At 47.2% G+C, this 19254-nt stretch overlaps 1 protein-coding gene across 6 annotated transcripts in view; it reads left to right on the top strand.

Annotated features, from left to right (window-relative positions):
- PRPF40B (pre-mRNA processing factor 40 homolog B) overlaps window positions 1-19254 on the top strand; it is a 1091929-nt gene that overhangs the window by 571939 nt on the left and 500736 nt on the right. For all 6 annotated transcript variants that reach the window (XM_069653885.1, XM_069653882.1, XM_069653883.1 and 3 more), the window contains one exon: window positions 2788-2898. In XM_069653885.1, coding sequence (XP_069509986.1) covers window positions 2788-2898 — 111 coding nt within the window. The remainder of the gene's footprint in view (window positions 1-2787; window positions 2899-19254) is intronic.

Genomic DNA, 19254 nt, shown 5'->3' with positions numbered 1-19254 from the left:
GTACCACCCAGATTTACCTGGTAGCTGTGGCTGAGCAGTCAGACCTCTCTCAAGATGAGTTAGGCAGTATATAGAGTATACACAATAGGTACAGAGACACAGTAGCACAAGCAAACACTGACCAGAGCTTTGGTGTAAAAGTATATAATTATTTATTTAAAGACACACTTGTAAATTACACTAGCACAAAGAGGTAAGTAAATTCAACACACAGTCACTATTATATATATATATATATACAACCCTAATTACTTATTAGACAAGTCTTACCGAGAAACACCACTTATTTTCAGACAGAGGTGAGCGCTTAACATAAAATGGCACTCTAATAAGTTATTAGAAAGGGAGGGGAAAAAAGGCAGAGTTATGAAAGCACACACATTTCAATACTTTTCAAAGAACCACAGGGAGGCAGGTTAGGCAAAGTCTACTGGAGAGCAAGGAAGTTCAAATGCCAGGCCCACTCTTAGAGAGAGCAAGCGAAACGTGTCCAGGATCACACAGTGGGGTTATGCCCAACGAGTCTTTGTAGGAAGTTCACAAAAGATTGAGATCAAGTCAGGAAAAGTTAGGTAACAGGTCCCAGGCTAGCCCAGGTTAGAAAGTCAAGGATTTACTGTCACCCAGAACGATCTGTCGCAAGGGAAGCCAGGCGGGACACAGTACCTGAAAGTGGGAAGAACGCTCCAACGGGGGCAGTTGTTCCTGGCAGCGGGTGCAAGTTGGTGTTTCGTCCAGAGGAAGAGGAGGTCTCGACGTGGAGGAAAGCTGAAGGTCGTTGCGCTGCCAGGGAAGAAACCAGCCGTGGAGTTTCCCAGTTACAAGGTACCACCCTTTTCTTTGCGGTAGTGGTAAACCGTGGTATTCCGGTTGCCGGGGTGCTTGGCACGGGCAAGACGGCCACGAGATGGTCCAGGAATGCGAAAAGATGGGCAAACTGGTTATCCCCACCAGTCAAAGGAAGAAGACTGCGGACTGGAGATCTCCTCTGTCGTCGGGAAAAGTGGTGAGACGGTTCCGCAGGGCTCCATCGGTGGTGTTGTCGTTGCAGGTTGGCTCGGCTTCTCCCTCCTCGGATTCTTTAGGTCCTGTGGCGACTTCTGAAGTTCCAGTCCCCAAAGCCCTGCTTTTATGCAGAAACCCCCATTCATTCAGCCTAGCTGTCAATCAAACATACTAAGTAGCCTCGAACAATGGGAAAATCCCATAGGAATATATTCGCGGTCGAATATAAAAAGTAGTATCCACTGCCACCAGCCAAAACTCGGTCGGGGGGGGGACTGGACAGTGCCCCCTCGAACAACAGACCCCGGGGCAAGCGAATTGCCCCGTCCAGTACGTCCACAATAGGATGGTTTGTACTGGTTCTGTTCACAATTTGAGACTAGTAAAGCCAATGGTGACTTTACATGCCCTGGGAGACAGTAGTCAGTCCCAGGGTATGGAGTCTATGTTTGGGGGTCACTACGACACCCCTGGGTTACGGCACGGAGGGTGCTGTGTAACCCACATACCAAAAATACATGAAGCCCTATGGGGTAAAGGACCCCATAGCCCATAAAACACATACAAAGTCAAAGGAACACCTCAAATCATGTCTAAGAGTGGGAGGAAAAGAGTCTCACTCTTAGCAGGAGAAAAAAATAAACCCCAAAAATCCAGCAAAGCTGCTGGGGGACTCACTAGGTTTGGGAAATTAGCCTTTACAGAGAATTCTCCCTAACACCTAACAGCCAAGAGCAAATGCTCCACGCAAGGCTGGACTCCCCCAAACAACAATTAACATATTGTCCTTCTTGGTGGCTTTCTCATTGTGTCCTGGCTTCACCCTAGCAAACAAATATGCAGAACAACATTAACCTTCGCTTAATTTTGTAAACCTACACCTGCACGTCTCCCAAATGCCCACTGTGGGTCACTGTCGAATGGCAGTAGCCAAGATAGGGTACTTGCACGACGATTCCCTAGGTTTCCACACATGAAAGGGTACATAGACCTCAGGCTCCACCAACACCAATTCATTTCTCACAGCTGTGTATAAAGGGGCTAGAGTCTAGGGTGAAGGAGGATGGTGTTACCTACAACCATTTGGGCAGGACCCTGATGACAGGCAGACTACCTAGCCATGTGGAAATTGTGTGTCTGTGCAGTGTGTCTAGCAGTGGCAGGAGTGGGCTGGGTGCCTTGCAGTAAAAAAAGGGATGACAATGTCTGGCAGCAGTGGGCACTGGAAAGTACGAACAAGGTGACATTACCAGGAAAAGAAAGGAGAACCATGGGTAGTATCACCTAAAATAAGAGTCTGGCTGTGCCCAGGATGTCCCCCATTCCCCACGTCCTGCCACATAAATCTTTAGTTTCATGGTGCGCCTGTTCATCTACTTTGGAGGGCACCTGAAGAGGCTCAACCTTTGTTTCAGCAGAAAGTAAAGATGCTGTATGAATTAGTACTGAGAGCTCGGATGGTCTCTGCCATCTTATTTCAGCTCTATCTCAAAAGATGAGCGAGGTGGCAAAAATGTGTGAGATGCTTGCTTGGGGATAGGTGATGAAATCAGGAAGAATATATGCATCCATTATCTCTTGTGGTGTAAGCTATGTAGAGATCAGTCTCTTTTCTGTCTCTTTTCTGTGCTTTTTAAAATATAACAGACCATTAGATAAGTCCAGTTTACAGCACTGGGCGAGGCAGGGTCTTTCACAGGCTCATATTAACTGCATGTTAGGGAGGCCGTTTAGTTGCATTGCAATTCTCAACCACTGATGTTTATCCTCTTCTGTGCTTAGAAACCTCTTTGGAGTGAACACAAATCCCCAGATGGTCGAACCTACTATTACAACTCGGACACCAAGCAGTCCACCTGGGAGAAGCCGACGGAGCTAAAGTCAAAAACTGAGGTGAGAGCGAGAAGCAAGCAAGGCTTTAACCTTTATGGGAGAACATAATCTGAACATCTGCATTTTGATGGAAACATTTGTGCCTGGTCACCCTGGATCCCACCTCTTGTTTCTCCTTATTGTGTTGATGTTAACACTATGTGGCACTGTTGGGTGACCCTGGGTGAGGGAATGAGGGCTGTCCATGTGATTCAGGGCTGTGGATCATCCATTACTTGTGGGTCAGAATGGTCATATATATAAACTGTGAGGCGTGTGAGAAACGTGAATCTTTGTGTCTGCACATGCTGGAGAAATTATGATATTTTACAATCTTCCACAGGAGTGACTGGCACTTGACACAAATGAAGTCTAATAGACAAAAAGTTGCACATGCATGTCTACTTCACAGGTCAAATCTTCATTACTTTTTCTCCTCCTGACAGAAGTTAATGAATGTTTTCTACATTAGCAGATGGACTGGAAAAGGTGTCTGTGGTCACAAAGGGGAGACAAGAAGTTAAATGCAGCAAGAATTCCCACTGGCACAAACCTTCAGGAATGAAGTTGTTGGGTTGTTAGTAGGCCTGGCAGATTCTTAAAAATCACACTAGATCTGCAGGCTGAGGTTCTTAGTTTACATACTCAACCTAAGAAAAATGCACTGTTGTGATGACGTGTGACAAAATATCTATCAGTGCTTTCTGTGAAATGGTGCATGTCGCCACAAGCAGACTTCCTATTTGGTGCAATCCTGCCCCACAAGGGCTAGCTATGCACAGTGAAACCTTTATTTGCCATTTAATGCAAACAACGTTTGTTTGCAGTAAATGTCATATAAATGTTTCAAACATCCTGTACTCTCCAGTAAGGTCGCATTCCATGCAAAATGCCAAATTCTGCTGTAGTGGAAGGCACGTACCTACTCTCGTTTGAAGTATGGTATACGAGTATGGTAAAATGGGCAACAGTTGAATGAGATATAAGGAACTGTAAAGAGTTTTATTGAGAAGATGGCACTTGATACTCTGGGCCACCTACTTGGATGGAGTTTTGCAAACACTCAATCTGATGCCTTCTTGAATGGTTAACGGTGGTTTTCACAAATTATCTGTTATTATCACACCCAATTTTTGCCTGGCTAAGTAGTGTGCTTAGGCGGAAATATAGGGATATGATTGTGATGAGACCATACTCTGTGCATATAATTTTAGAAATTAATGCTTTTCCTCAGTCAGTTGCTTTGTACTGCATGTGAGTAGTTCTTTGTTCTTTTTTCCCCCTTATTTTATTATTGATTGATTCTTTTTTCCCTTATTATCATACGTTGGATTGTTATTTGCTGCAATTGCAGCATATACTGTCCATAATGTTCACTAACGTAAGTCAATAAACAAATAATGAAAAAGAAATGCTGCAAGCATACAGCTTTCCATCGCTCTCTGCAGGTGCAATTCTGGCAGTAATTCTAACAGATTGACAGAGTATGTATCGTTAACCCTGGGCCAATGTGTAAAAAAGAACTGTTGATTTTGTTATCATACATCATTGTACTTGGTTCGCTCAGATGTTTTAGCACAGAATGCTGGGGGAAACTACACCAGCCCCCACTGGCCTTCTCCTCCCTTCCCGACCCAACCGATATTGCCTGAACTCAACCCACCATCTATATTTTGATGGTAAATTTAAGCAAACAAAACCTGATCAAAGTAAATTCAAGCAAGTTCTGGTCCAGCAATAGTACCACTACCCTCTACACTTGTGTTGTGGAGTAGGCAGCTCTAATTTAGTCTTGGCTTCACCAGCGGTGCAGACAGTTTTACCACATTAGTAGCCCAAATAAACCAGTATGGTAGCCATTGAGGTATTAAAGACATTTTGTGAAGTCCTGCTCCTAGCCATTTTGCATTAGTACATCTCTTTGTGTATGGGAACCTCCAGACAAGAATTTAATGGTTGTTGCACAAACATGGGCTTACCTTGAGCCCAGCTCTGTAACCTCTATTGTGGTTTAGACTGGCGTAGGCTGCTTTTCTGCCCTGGTGCACATCTTGCGTGCGTAGACCTGAGTGTTTGGCGATTTTTCTGACCATCCTGATTGGCTGGCCGCCAAATCATTTGTGTTTTCTGTCTGGTGTGTGATTGGAGTGCTGGTTTAGGCTAGCCCCTGGGTGAATGTGCATCGCTAGGGGAGTCTGTGGATTTCTTATTGAAATTGATTTTTGCCCAAATTGCTGGAGTATTTGCCTTGAAGATGGACTGCTGATTTCTAGGGCCAGGGTTGGCTCTACTGGCTTGAACTTGGTTCCGTTGTCTTAGTCCCAGTTTCTTCTTTTGGCTGCTGGACGTCCTCCCAAGCCATTCCTCGTCGTCTTTGATGATTGGACTGGCTGCCCTCTGCTGGGACCATTCCTCTGTCCTTTCCCCGCAAAATCCTCCTGGACCAAGTACCTTGAGGTAGGGAGCTTACCTTCCCAGGAAGAGTGGTATTTTGCTACCTCTCTCCTCCAGCACCATCTTGGCTCGTCCCGGGTCACCCCCACCGTTGCTATGATGCTTGGACTTTCTTTGTTTACGGGCTTCCCCGTTTTCCCTCTTTAGCTGCCCGGATAGACATGTTGCCTTCCTATTCACTGCTTTTGAGTTGTGGCTGGTAGGTCTTTGTCGTGGGTGCATCAAATATTCTTCCACCTGGGCCTTCGTTTGTCCAGGGTGCAAGGACGCGCATACCGGATCCTGTCTCTATCCCTATAAAAGAAGCCCTGCATTTAACATGTTTTCATGTCTCTTCCGAGCCAAATCCTGTGTGACTAGCCCTTTGAATGCATGACCCTGTGTCCTGAGTTATTCGTCAGAATGTTTGTCAATAATCCCCTGGGTCCTGGAGTAGTGGGGTTTTGTAGGCCCCTCTTTACTGCAGTTTAGCCATTGACTTCCATTGGCCTGAACCCTGCTTCCTTCTTTCTCTTGTCATCTGGGAATCAAACCTGGTCCCCTCTGGCATCGACTGGGATTAGTTGCTCCTTTATTCTCACCTATAGGGTAGAATAAATGTGTGATTTTATACTATAACCTGGCTTTTCGTATGGACTTTGTCCCATTAATTCATATGGGGAACTTATACAAACTTTAAAACTCCTCTTAAAGTGACTAAATAGAGAACTTAACTGACCGTTGGGTCATCCTTGGGTCTCTGAGTTTTACTCCAAAGACTAGAACTTTAGCAATTACTCCTGATTTATTTAATTTTTTTAAAATAATAAAGCACTGCACTCCTGCCTATTGAAATGTGGAAGGTTACTGTGACTAACGTTTTTTAAATTGTATTCTACCATTTTTAGGAATGTTTTGAGGCCATGTAGGTCTGCTAGAAGATTAAGAGTATACTTAATATTGGTGGCACGTTGGGCATGGTTTAGAAGTGTTAACCCCTTCACTCCCTCCAGGTACTATGTTCAGTATATTTGTATTTCATTGGATTTATATAGCACTTTCGCAAAAACACTTTCATAATCAACAGTACAATAAGAGGTAATGCAATACTTACAATAAACTTGAAAAGTTACATTAAGAAGGAGAGAGAGGACATGTTATTTAAGACAAGATTGAAAAATTGAAAATTAAGTTCAAGACTTAAGAGACTGAGGCAAACAATTCCAGTGCCTAAGAACTAAAAGTGAGAAGAGTGAAAACGAGGACAAGCACGGGTGGCTTAGAGACAGTAAGAAGAAAATTAGCTTGGTATATTGAATTTCTGATGCTTGTTAATCTGCTTAGAATCACATGCTGTGCATATAGTCTGACATCTAGTGGTAATCGCGGAGTATTGCATCTTTCTTTCGAGGATTGAAAGGGGACGTTGACATGGCCGTGACTGTTACACTATCCCTAACATGACGTGTAGTGTACCCAAAATCTCCCACGCGTTGAGGTCCCTCACATTGTTTTTTTCTGTCCAACTAGTTGGTCGCGGAGCTCGTTAGAGTTAATATTGCCAAAGTAATTATTCGTTGTCCCACGACCGATGGTCGTTTAGTCTTTGACTTTCTTCGACGACTACTTTGTGGATCTCTATGCCGAAGACATCTGACTGCTGTTTAGGCGACTGGTGCATCGATCGACATCTGTCAACCGCATGGCCTCGGCCCTCCGGCCAGGCCCTTACAGTAGGGAGAGTGGGGCCCTGGGTTGATTCTTTTCTGAGAATGCATTTCCTCTTCCCCTCTCTTTCCTTTTCTGGTCTGGCTGCCGATTTTCACCTCTGCTTTGGAGAGGACTCCATTTAAGTTTTGTCAGTCTTGCAACGGAAAATAGCCCTGGGAAGACACCCATCACAAATGGAATTGGTGCTTACCTCGTGACCACGACGAGTGATCCTTTAAGTCCTGCAAACTCTTTTGTCCAAAGATGTTAAAAGATAGGCGGAAAAATCGGTGGGTGGCCTACGCGATGCAGGGCGAAAGTGGTTCCCCCGTTGGCACGGTCGCCTCGGATGACGAGGACTCTAGCAGCAGCCATGGCTCCTACGTGGAGGCCATAGACCTTTGGGCATCTTACCTAAAAAGCACACGAGTGCCGACACGCCCTCGCGGAGCCGGTAACCATGATGACGCCTGCAGGCACGTTGAAATCCCTCATCCAGCCGCCGAAATTACGTGAGAGTCTTGCGACTATTGTTTGGCGGCGGAACAACCTAAAAGCACCCCCTCTCATCGAGAGGAGTACTCTGAAAGCCCCCAGCACCTCTCTAGGGCTTTATCTGATAAATCCCCTCCCTTTAGAGAGCCTTTCTCTCCTCCAGACACCTCTGCTTGATCCCTGTGGACCAGAGAGAGGTTCGAAAATTACATGGACAAAATATCACAATTTATAGACTTTTCTGGAAGGTTCATTTCTCCTAAGAGACCTAGGGAGGAGGACGCCTCCCCCATTTTACCAATGCTGCAGAAGCTTCCAACCCAAACTCAAACTCAACAAGAAGAAGTACTTGAGTTTTCTGAGCCAGAGGAGACATACAAGGATCCCTATAGTCACGAGGACACTCCTTTGGGCAGGACACAACTGACCAGTTCCCAAAATGGGGACAAGATCAGCCAGAAGATGAAGTACCTTTACTCTCATTCACTCCAACTCCTGACCCAGGCGTCATTTGTCTGGACCTGCCCTCTTCGCCTCAACGGAGGCAGCTATCGCCTATTGACGACCAAATGGCTTTCAATGCCATCCTGAAGAGGGGCGCAATGTGCAGTGGAACTTGCTTCAGGAAGGCCTCTAAGAGGTTCCTGAACCCGCACGATCACGCCTGCTGGCGGTCGTCTCTGAGGGAAGGCAGATAACCAACATCCTTAAAAACCCACTAGACGCTGCAGAGACTGCGGAAAAGCACTCTGGTATAGGTAACTCTTCTCAAGAGGCACGCCTGGCTAATGAATTTACGTTTTAAGCCGGAGACTCAGGCCACTTTGATAAACAAGCCCATGGAAGAATCAAACTTGTTCGATAAGGCTGTGGATGACGCCTTGGAAATGGCGAAAAAAGAACATGAGGCACTCAAATCTCTCAACCATTTTTTGGTTTTTGTTGTTCCTTAGCGCTCCGTGCGCGGTTGTGCTGCCCCCTGCCCCTCCCTCCACCTCACTTCCTGGTCCTCCTCTCCCCCTCTCCCTTCCCGCCTCCCTGACCGCCCACACCCCCCTCCCCTTCCTCTCCTCCTGCCTTAAATTCCCACCCCCCTGGGCAGCCCCCTCGGCTAAGGGCCCCCTTAGGCAAAGGGCAGCTCCTATGGCTGCAGCTCCCTGTGTGTCTGCAGGTGTCCGCAGGGGACGCCAGGCGCCAGTTTTCACCTTGCTTTCTCCACTTCTGCCGGCCCACCCCACCTACACCTTTTCACTTCATTTGCATGGTGTCTACACCACACTGTGTTCCACAGTTGTGTGTAAACTAGGATTTTTCTCCCCTCGCAGGATTCTCAAACTTAGGTGGCCTCTCCACTGGGTACCTAATACGCATTTACTGTTGTTCTCTGAAATGTGGTAAACTAGGGTTTTTCTCCCCTCGCAGGATTCTCAAACTTAGGTGGGCTCTCCAATGGGTACCTAATATGCATTTACTGTTGTTCTCTGAAATGTGGGAAACTAGGGTTTTTCTCCCCTCGCAGGATTCTCAAACTTAGGTGGCCTCTCCACTGGGTACCTAATACGCATTTACTGTTGTTCTCTGAAATGTGGTAAACTAGGGTTTTTCTCCCCTCGCAGGATTCTCAAACTTAGGTGGCCTCTCCACTGGGTAGCGAATACGCATTTACTGTTGTTTTTCTGAAATGCGGTAAACTTGGGCTTGCCGCTCACTTCCTGTCCGCGTGCTCTCGTCTCGTCTGTCTTTCCCCCCACTCCCTCCTATTCCATGGTGCTCTCTATCTCGCCTATCTTCTCTAACTGCTTCTCTATTGACTATCCTGCTCTCCTCACTAAATCTGGTAGGAAACAGTTTAAAAAGGACATCCTGGTCTCCAACCCAGGCCTCCCTATTGCTGACACCTACACTAGTGCCTGCTCCAAGGAAACTCTCACTGACATCCTCTTTTTCGTGCCTTCGCCTGACCTATGGACCCTTCATATGGTCTCTGTGCTCTCTCCTTTCTCCTCTTCTCCCATTAATGGTGGCACCCGTTGGGATGTCCTCTTGGTCCCCTTCCACTCCTCTAAGGCCATCATTAATGTCTACGCTAATGGGACCGTCTTGGTCCAAGGCCCTCAGGCCAACCTTCACCTCTTTGATAGACGCTTCCCATGCCTCATCAACTTCCTTTCCTCTCCTGCTGTCCCCCCTCCTCTGTCCTAGGCTACCTTGCCTCTACTCTCCCTCCCTGCCCCCTCTCTTGCTCCTTCTTCACCTCCTTCTTCTTCACCTCCGCAGGGCGTACCTCTGATCTGTACCCCTCCCCGGAAGTCCTTCAAGGATGGCAACCTTCTCCACATTGATGAAAAAAGAGGGGCGAGAGTGCACAGCTTCTTTTCTTGGTAATGTATTATTCTTTCTGGTGGTTTAAAGATCTCGAAGTTTATCAATTAGTAGGGTGCAGCCCACTATCATGTGCCACCGTGTAGGGCACAGAAAGTGAACATGGAGAAAAAGAGACCTAGGCAATTGTGCCTTCGGTGTGGGCCGCACACCCAAAATTCCCACTAAGGGTTAATCAATTCCTCTTAGTTTATTGTTCAATTAATAAATCCAACTTCAATAGTGATTCAAAAGTATAGTCTTTTTTAATTTTTCGATTAGTGCGTTCATAAACATCTATAGTGCTTTATTGGTTAAACTTCACCAACAAAGCTATTTATCTCTGTTGAGGCAAAACAGAAAACCCATCCGGCTAATGCATTTCGGATTATATCCTTCATCAGAGCCAGGTTAATCCTGTACACATAATTATACGTTATATGTTCAATGTAAATTCAACAGATTCACAATGTTTAAATCATGATTTGACAGTGCAACAACGAGATTATCAATAAAAGAATAGTTGTTAAACAGGGCGCCCACAAGGACAAACAAATATTTACCAAAAATGTGAGAAAGGGAAGAGAAAAAATAATAAAGAAAACAAATAGACATATATCATTATACATATTCAAAATGCAGTTTTCTCCAGGTAAATGGTTATATTCTATAGTTCATACTGTTCATAGTATTTATCATCTACATATTCTTAACAAGTTTAGCACCGTGGTCCCTCGTGTTGTCTCAAGTTTCAAAAGGTCTGACTAGCGGTGTGAACGTACTGTGCTCGGGAGTTAGATAAATGTTATTCTTAGTGCGGATAACTGTGGCTGTTTGACACTGTGTGCCTCTTATCACTAACCTGTGAGCCAATTCTCCACATTGCCACTCTTAACTCTCACTCTGCCACCAAACATTCCTCTGATATCTGTCGCCTTCTTGTGGAAATGGACCTTGACGTCCTCTGTCTCACTGAGAAAAGTTCACGGCCAGCTCTGTCACCAGCTTTGACACACTCCTACATGACGGTTACAAGATCCTCTCCGTGCCCAGGCCCAACCGTTCAGGGGGGGGTGTGGCCCTTATCTTCCCTGAGTGGATTCCTGCCACTGTCACTCCTACGCAGATCTACTCCTCTTTTGAATGTCTTGTCTGCCGACTCTCTCTCTCTCCTAGCCATTCCCTTACCGTGGCTACTATCTATCGGCCACCTGGTCAAACTTCCTCCTTCCTCTCTGAGTGGGCTGACCTCTCCTCCTCACTCCTGTCCTCAACCACTCAACTCCTCTTTCTTGGTGACTTCAACATCCACCTGGATGCCTCCTGTCCCCCCTCTGGACTCTTTCGTGACCTCTGCGACTCTCTCTCACTCTCTATTCTCCCGTCTGGGCCTACTCATTCTGCAGGGCACACTCTTGATGCTGTGATCTCTTCTGACCTTCCCCTCTACGTCCCTCTCTCCACTCCTCTCTCCTGGAGTGATCACTTTCTCCTATCCTCTCACCTCTCCCTCCCTACCCCACAGGCAAAGCCACCCTCATCACTGCCACCCACCTTCTCGGTCATCCGACCCATGAAGAGCGTGTCAGTTGAGGCTTTCGCTGCCACCTTCTCGCCCCCTCCTCCCCCTTCGGCTGACTCCCACCCTGACGCAGCCCTCTCCACGCTCCACTCTGCTATATCTGATACTCGTGATATCCTTGCCCCTGTCATGAGAATCCGCCTGAAGCCCAAAGCCAAATGTAACTCCTGGTATGACTCGGATCTCGTCACCCTAAAACGCAAGTGCAGGGTGGCATAGAGGAAATGGCGTGCTTCATGTTCATCCTGTGACAAACTGGCCTGCCGCCTGCTCCAAAGGCAATACCGTCTCTCCGTTCTCACCAAGAAGAGAGCCCTTATCCAAGCCCGCATCTCTGCGGCATCTAACAATTCGGCCAAACTCTTTAAAATCTGCAAGGAGCTTGCCAACCCTGCTGCAGTCTCTACCTCTCCTGTCCCCTCCCAGGTCCTCTGCACTGCACTGGCCTCTCACTTCATCTCTAAAACTCAGAACATCCTGTCCTCACTCTCCTCCTATCACCTCCCTCCCTCTCTTCCCGGCTCTTCCTCCGGCCCTTCTGCAGCCACCCCTCCTCCCTCTTTCTCTGCCTTTCCCCTTTTCTCTGCTGACGAGGTTTCCAGACAAGTCCGATCTATGAAAGTCTCATCTAAACAGGTTCACCCCTGTTCCTCCAAAACTATCAAGGACCACATCGACTCCCTGGCTCCTGCCCTGGCTTACTTTTGCAACCACTCCTTCACCTCTGGAGTTTTCCCATCCCCCCTTAAGCACTTCCTTGTACACCCTCTTCTTAAGAAACCCTCTTCCGACCCCTCCTGCCCGACAAATTTCCCTGACCATGTTATCCAGAGACTGCTCCCCTTGGAGTGGTTCTGCGGGTACCTGGGGACGTAATATGGGCATTGTGCGTTCTCCAGAGTTGCGAATAGGTCGATCTCTGGGAAGCCCCAGTCTTCGAAGATGTTGTAATCGATGTCTGCGTGTAATTGCCACTCATACACTACAGGTAATGGGAAGTCTCTGCTGAGAACGTCCGCCAAAAGATTGAGTTCCCCTGGAATGTGTTGTGACAGGAGGAACATCTTGTGTTTGAGAGCCCATATCCATATGTTCTGTAACAGTTTGGATAGCCCTGGAGAGTGAGTGTCCCCTTGTTTGTTTAGGTAACACGTGGCCATAGTACTGTCCGTGAGGACTAGGACTGCCTTCCCCTGGAGGTGTGTTTGGAATGCCTTCAGTGCCTTGAACACTGCTAGCAGTCCCAACAGGTTCATGTGGTTGGTTGCTACTGCTGGGGACCACACGCTGTGCGCCGTCTGAAGAAGGAGGTGAGCCCCCCACCCAGTCAGTGATGCATCTGTGGTGAGAGTGGCTTCTACTGCGGGGGTGGTGAAGGTCTTCCCCTGCACAAGGTTTTCCTTTGACCACCACTGCAGTGACTGAACGAGGGCTGCCGAGACAACCAGTAGATCGTCCCATTGTCCGCTGGCCTGACACCATTGGCTCGAGAGCCACTCTTGCATGGGGCGCATGCACAGATGTGCGTGTGGAACTAGGTAGATGCAGGAGGCCATCATCCCTAACAGTCGCATGGATTTGAGTACTGTCACCTTGCGATTGGCTACATAGTAAGGGATCTGGAACTGCATGTTTTTAACCCTCATGTTGGAGGGAAAGATGAGACCGTCTTTGGTCCGAATAAGAGCCCCCAGAAACTGTTTGACTTGGCTGGGGTCTAGGCTGGACTTTTTCTCGTTGATCGGGAAACCTAGACGGAAGAGATCATCTACCGTCTTGTGGGTATTTGTTAGGAATGTTCCGTACAAATGCCCTGTAATTAGCCAGTCATTGAGGTAAGGGTAGACTGGGATGGACTACCTGCGCAGGTGAGCAGCTACTACCACCAGTATCTTAGTGAACACCCGTGGGGCTGAGGCAATGCCGAAGGGAAGGACCTTGAACCGATAGTGCTTGTCCTCTATCATGAACCTTAGGTACTTTCTGTGCGCTGGCAACATTGAAATATGAAAGTATGCATCTTTCATGTCCAATGTTGCCATGTAATCTGCCTGCACCAGCAGTGGGATTTACTTCCTGCAATGTTGTCATTCTGAACTTCTGAGGTTTGACACATTTGTTCACTGGGTGCAAGTCTAACACAGGGCGCATGGTGAGATCCTTTTTGGGTACAAGGAAGTCCACTGAATAAATACCCTTGTTTACCAGATGAATAGGGATGACTTCTATGGCGCCCTTTTCCTGAAGGATCTGCATCTCTTCCAGCAGGGTTTGCAGGTGTGCTGGTGATAGACGTCTGCTCTTTGGTGGATGGTATTTAGGTGGCCGGTGGAACTCGATGCAATAATCGTGGGTGACGGTCTTGAGCACCTACTGATCTGATTTGACCCCCTCCCATACGTGAAGGAATGATGACAACCGTCCCCCGACCAGGGAGGCTTGGGAGGGGACCCGGACTGGCGAGTAATTTTCATATATAGTCCGGGGAGCCTCTAGGGGTGGAGTTTCTGCCTCTACCCTTGCCTCTGTGTTGCCCCCTTTGCTGGTATTGGCTGCTGCCAGCTGAACCTTGACCAGAAGACCATGGGGCACCTCCTGCACAATACTGTCTGTGTGGAGATCGGGAGAAGGACTGATCCTGAAAGGAACAGCGAGAGTGTGCACCTCCCGCTGTTGAAAAGGTTTGGCTGTGAAATGATATGATATGATATGATAAATGATATGATATGGCATTTGTAACGCGCCTATACACAAGTGTTTCAAGGCGCGACGAGGCAGGGAGGAGGAACAAGGGGAAGACAGACAACGATCCTACTAGGCCAGGTGTCATTTAGATCGCGCAAGTGCAGGGGTAGGGGGGAGGGAAAAGTGCAAGGGGAAGGGGAGGGGGGAAGTGCAGTACAGGGTAAGTAGAATAAAAAAATAATAATAATAGGGCCAGCTGGTGGCAAGTGTAAGGTAAGTGCAGACAAGTGCTGGGGAGGGGGGGCTGTAGGGATACAGAGACAGTCCCACAGTGCAGGGGTTGCCAGGGAGGCAGTGCAAGTGGAGAGTGGCTGGGCCAAGGACCGAGGTCGGAGAGAGTGGCCCAGTTGCAGATTCAGTGCAGTTTCAGTGAAGAATTTAGCAGGGGAGAGGGAGAGAGAAAGCAGAAGCAAAGAGGAAGGTTTTGAGGTGCTTCCGGAACCGGAGATGGTTCTCCTTAGGTTTCAGGGAGGCAGGAAGGCTGTTCCAGAGGGAGGCCCCTGCCGCAGAGAGAAATCTACCCCCAGCTCGTTGCTTCGAGAAGCGGCTGACCCTGAGGGAGTTGGAGACGGATGAGCGAAGGGCTCGGGAAGGAAGATATTTAGGAAGAGAGAGTTGAAGGTATTTAGGCCCTAGGCCCCAGAAGGCCTTGTGGACAATGCAGAGGGTTTTGAACTTAATCCTAGCAGCCACTGGGAGCCAGTGTAGAGATTTCAGTCCTGGAGAGATACGGTCCCTGGGCTTGAGGCCAAGGACAAGTCTCGCAGTCCTGTTCTGGATGAGTTGCAGAGGGCAGAGAGTGGAGGCAGGCAGATTAAGATAGAGGCTGTTACAGTAGTCCAGCTTCGAGAGAACCAGGGCTCGGGAGACAGTGAGCTTCTGGGGGAAGGAGAGGAAGGGAAGAATACCTCTGAGGAGGTGCAGCTGGTAGTGTGACTTCTTAGAGACGTCAGATATATGAGGAGAGGAGAGTGTGGAGTCGAAGATGACCCCAAGGTTTTTTGCCTTGCAGGTAGGAGCAGGAAGAGGGCCAAGAGAGGCTGGCCAGAGAGCTGCAGGGAAGGAGGGAGTGGGTGTGCCGATGAGTAGAATCTCAGTCTTACTGGCATTAAGGCAGAAGTTATTGGCGGCACACCATTCCTGGATAGCAGACAGACAGTCAGAGATGAGGGAAGGAGAGGAGGAGGCCGAGGGTAGCCTGAAAATGAGCTGGGTATCGTCCGCATAGCACTGAAAGTTGGGGCAGAGAGCGGCGATGCGGTGGGCAAGGAGTGCCAGATACTGGTTGAAAAGCCAGGGAGAGAGATTAGATCCCTGGGGGACACCACAGGTAGAGAAAAAGATGTCAGAGAGGAAGGACCCCAGTTGGACCTGGGAGGGTCGATTGGAAAGGAAAGAGGTCAGCCACACCAGAGCCTGACCAGTGATACCCAGGTTATCACGGGGACGGTTGAGCAGGATGGCATGATTGACAGTGTCAAAGGCAGAAGAGAGATCGAGCAGAATGAGAACACACGGAGTGTTGGAGTCGAGGTTCGAGAGCAGGTCCTCACGGATGTTCAGGAGAGCAGTTTCCGTGCTTCTGGCAGCTCTGAAGCCAGATTGAGGGTCATGAAGACTACCAACAGATTCAGCATGGAGGTTAAGCTGGGAGATGGCCAGTTTCTCCAGGAGCTTGCCCAGGAAGGGAGTGATGGAGATTGGGCGACAGTTAGTCGGGCAGGAGGGGTCGGAAGAGGGTTTCTTAAGAAGAGGGTGTACAAGGAAGTGCTTAAGGGGGGATGGGAAAACTTTTCCCCCGGACCCCCTGCTCAACATGATAGTGCACAAGATGCACCAAAAGCCAGTCACGATAATTCTGGTGAGCTCGATGTGGGCCCACCAACCTTGGTTCTCCCATCCCATGGCAATGTCAGTCTCCTCTTCCAGGAAGCTGCCATGCCCCTACAACATGCTGTCGCAGGACAGGGGGAAACACTTCATCCATGCCCTCAAACTTTCAATTTAGAGGCTTGTATCCTGATGTCATAGAGTTCGAGCACCTCCAACTCCCTCAAAGATGTATGGACATATTCAGGGAAGCACGGAAACGCAACACCAGACATTGCTACTCCAACAAATGGAAGCGCTTTGTCATCTGGTGCAATGGCAAGAGCATCAATCTGATTGAATGCACACCTACACATATTGTCCTGTACCTAACTCACCTGCTAGATTCAGGCCTAGTTTTCAATTCCCTAAAAGTCCACTTAGCTGCACTTTCAGCATATACCACGTCCCAGAAGAAAGTCTTGTGGTGGAAAATTCTAGTAATAAAGGCAGTTATGGAGGGGGTAAAGAGAATTCATCCCCCTATTTCCAACCCAGCTCCCGGATGGGAAGTGAACGTTGTACTTACTAGACTAATGGGGCCTCCCTTTGAACCTATGCATAAGGCTAGCCTACAAGACCTCGTTCTTTGTTGCAATCACATCAATAAGGGGAGTTTGTGAACTGCAAGCCCTTTCAATTCAAGACCCATTTGTCACAATTCAGAAGGATAAAGTGGTCCTGCGCACTCACCCACGATTTGCGCTTACATTTATTTCAAAGTTCCATGTGAAGCAGTCCATAGAACTACCCACCTTTTTCCAGAACCCCACTAACTTGGCAGAAAGAAGCCTCCACAGACTAGCTGTGAGGAGAGTGGTGATCTATTACCTGGAAAAGACAAGACCTCTAAGAAAGACAAACCAGTTTTTCATTTCAGTGGCAGCTGGTAGAAAAGGGACCCTGTCTCTATATCAGCTATTGCAAAGTGGATAGTGAACTGCATCACACTGCTACACTCTTGCCAAGAGAGATCTGCATTTCAAGCCTAGAGCACACTCTATTTGGGGCACAGGGGCTACCATAGCATTCACGGCAAATTGTAAAGCAACAACCTGGAGTTCTGTTCATACCTTTACAAAACACTATTGCCTAGGTACACATCCTAGGTCTGATTCTAAGGTGGGACAAGCAGTGCTAAGACATCTATTTGCTACTCTTCCTTCACACATCCCACCACTATCTCTGGGTACTGCTCGCTAGTCTATGCACAGCATGTGATTCTAAGCAGATTAGCAAGCATCAGAAGACATGCATTACTTACCGTAATAGCATTTCTGATGATTGTATCTGCTTAGATTCACATGAGCCCACCCTTGCTCCCCTCATGGAGTAGAAGGAACATAGACATCTTACACCTCCTCTCTGTACTCTCTCACGCTGGTCATAAAGTGCCCTCATGGCACAATCGGAGGGACCTCGACACGTGAGGGATTTTGGGTACACTACAAGTCACATTAGGGATAGTGTTACAGTCACGCCCATGTTGACGTCGCCCTTTCGATCCTCAAAAGAAAGATTCAGTACTCCACGATTACCACTAGATGTCGGACTATATGCACAGCATGTGAATCTAAGCAGATACAATCATCAGAAATGCTATTATGGTAAGTAATGCGTGTCATATGGTCTATATGTTTACTATGTACTAGAGGTTGTGGGGATTACAGTGAGCTTTCATATGTTGCCATTTTGGACTCTAAGCATGACTAAGAGATGAGTGTATCTTTGGATTCCCTTTTCTCCCCACCCCTTAGTACAAGAATGGGGTTACCACTCTGGAACAGGTCATATAATTTGCTATAAGAATCGGGAGGGTCTGCCTAGGTCCTTTACTCTATATATGAACTGTGCTAGTGTAACATAACATAAAATACTTATTTGAACTTGTGTTGGTTATGTTGCAGCTCCAATAAGAAAATGTATATATTTTACAGTATTGTATTCTCTTGGGATGTCCATTGGGACTAACTATACCTCACCACCAGTCTTCCTTCCTCCCATGACTGAAGCCTGGCTATCCTGACATAGCCACCCATAAAAGAGTTTCTTCAAATTGGCACTCTGTCACACTATTAAGAAATACGGTTTCATACACCTCATTAGAGGGTGGTGCAAACATCTCCCTAACAGAGATCCTTGTTGACTTGGGCCCAGCGATTGCGATAGATGACGACAATTTGGAACACATAGTATGGACTCTGGTGGAAATGGAAAGCCGACAAAAAAAAACAACCAGTCCCTGCTGATTCAGGATAGGAGGACTCATTGATAACCTGAGCCAGCAGTAGTTCTCACTGAGAGGTTGTAGTCTATGGTGGGGTCATTAATGCCAAGGTCAGCATCTCTTAAACATCTGTGTATTGCCCATGAAAGCTTACAGGACCTAAGACTGTTGTACCTGGGTCATTTTGTTTATTCTTAATACGTTTATTTTGGAAATACACATTTCCATAAAACACAAAAACATATGCAGGATTCATACAATTCATAAACATTCATAAAATACCTATCACAAGGAAAGGACAGTAAGCCACACAATAAGTAAAAGACACTAAACAGACAAGCATTCAAGTAATTAAAAGTGTCCTTTTGTGTAACTCTCCCCTGACAAAAAGTAAAAGGGCCCAGCCCACTCTGGGAGAATCAGCTCCCAACACAAAGTATAAAGCAGGTCTAAACAGTGTAAAACCCATTTCCTGCGCTATTGGCTTCTGAGTCTTAGAACCTAACTCTACATATGCTGAACAAAACAACAAAAAGTGTGCCATATACTCCAAAGGGGCATTGCATAATGGGCAAGATTGATTAGCTAGATTCTGTTCCCAGACGGTCAGAACAGCTCCCAGGGACAGACAGTTAAAATGTGTTCCAGTTAACAATACGCTCTAGCTGGGATTCTCAGCCCACAGTAGATATTTCTGAATGCCTTGCCCTGTAATTATAACATGTCTCCTATTTAAGGGTACTAAAAACTCTTTGGCTTCCCTTTTACGCACATGATTTCCTTATTTATTATTATTATTTTCTTTATTTAACTTTTTTTTTCCACTTTATTTTTATTGAAATTTCAGCAGAAGAAAAACAAGTTCCCCAGAGGTCATAAAACAAAGAATAACAAAATAATATAACCATCAACTAAACCCTCCCACTATTCCCCCTCCCTATCCCTCCCAATACCT

Source organism: Ambystoma mexicanum, chromosome 3q (assembly GCF_040938575.1).
Source record: "Ambystoma mexicanum isolate Mex_15411 chromosome 3q, UKY_AmexF1_1, whole genome shotgun sequence".
NCBI lineage: Eukaryota > Metazoa > Chordata > Amphibia > Caudata > Ambystomatidae > Ambystoma > Ambystoma mexicanum.
Note: the sequence above shows the minus strand (reverse complement) of the source record. Positions and strands in the feature narration are given on the sequence as shown.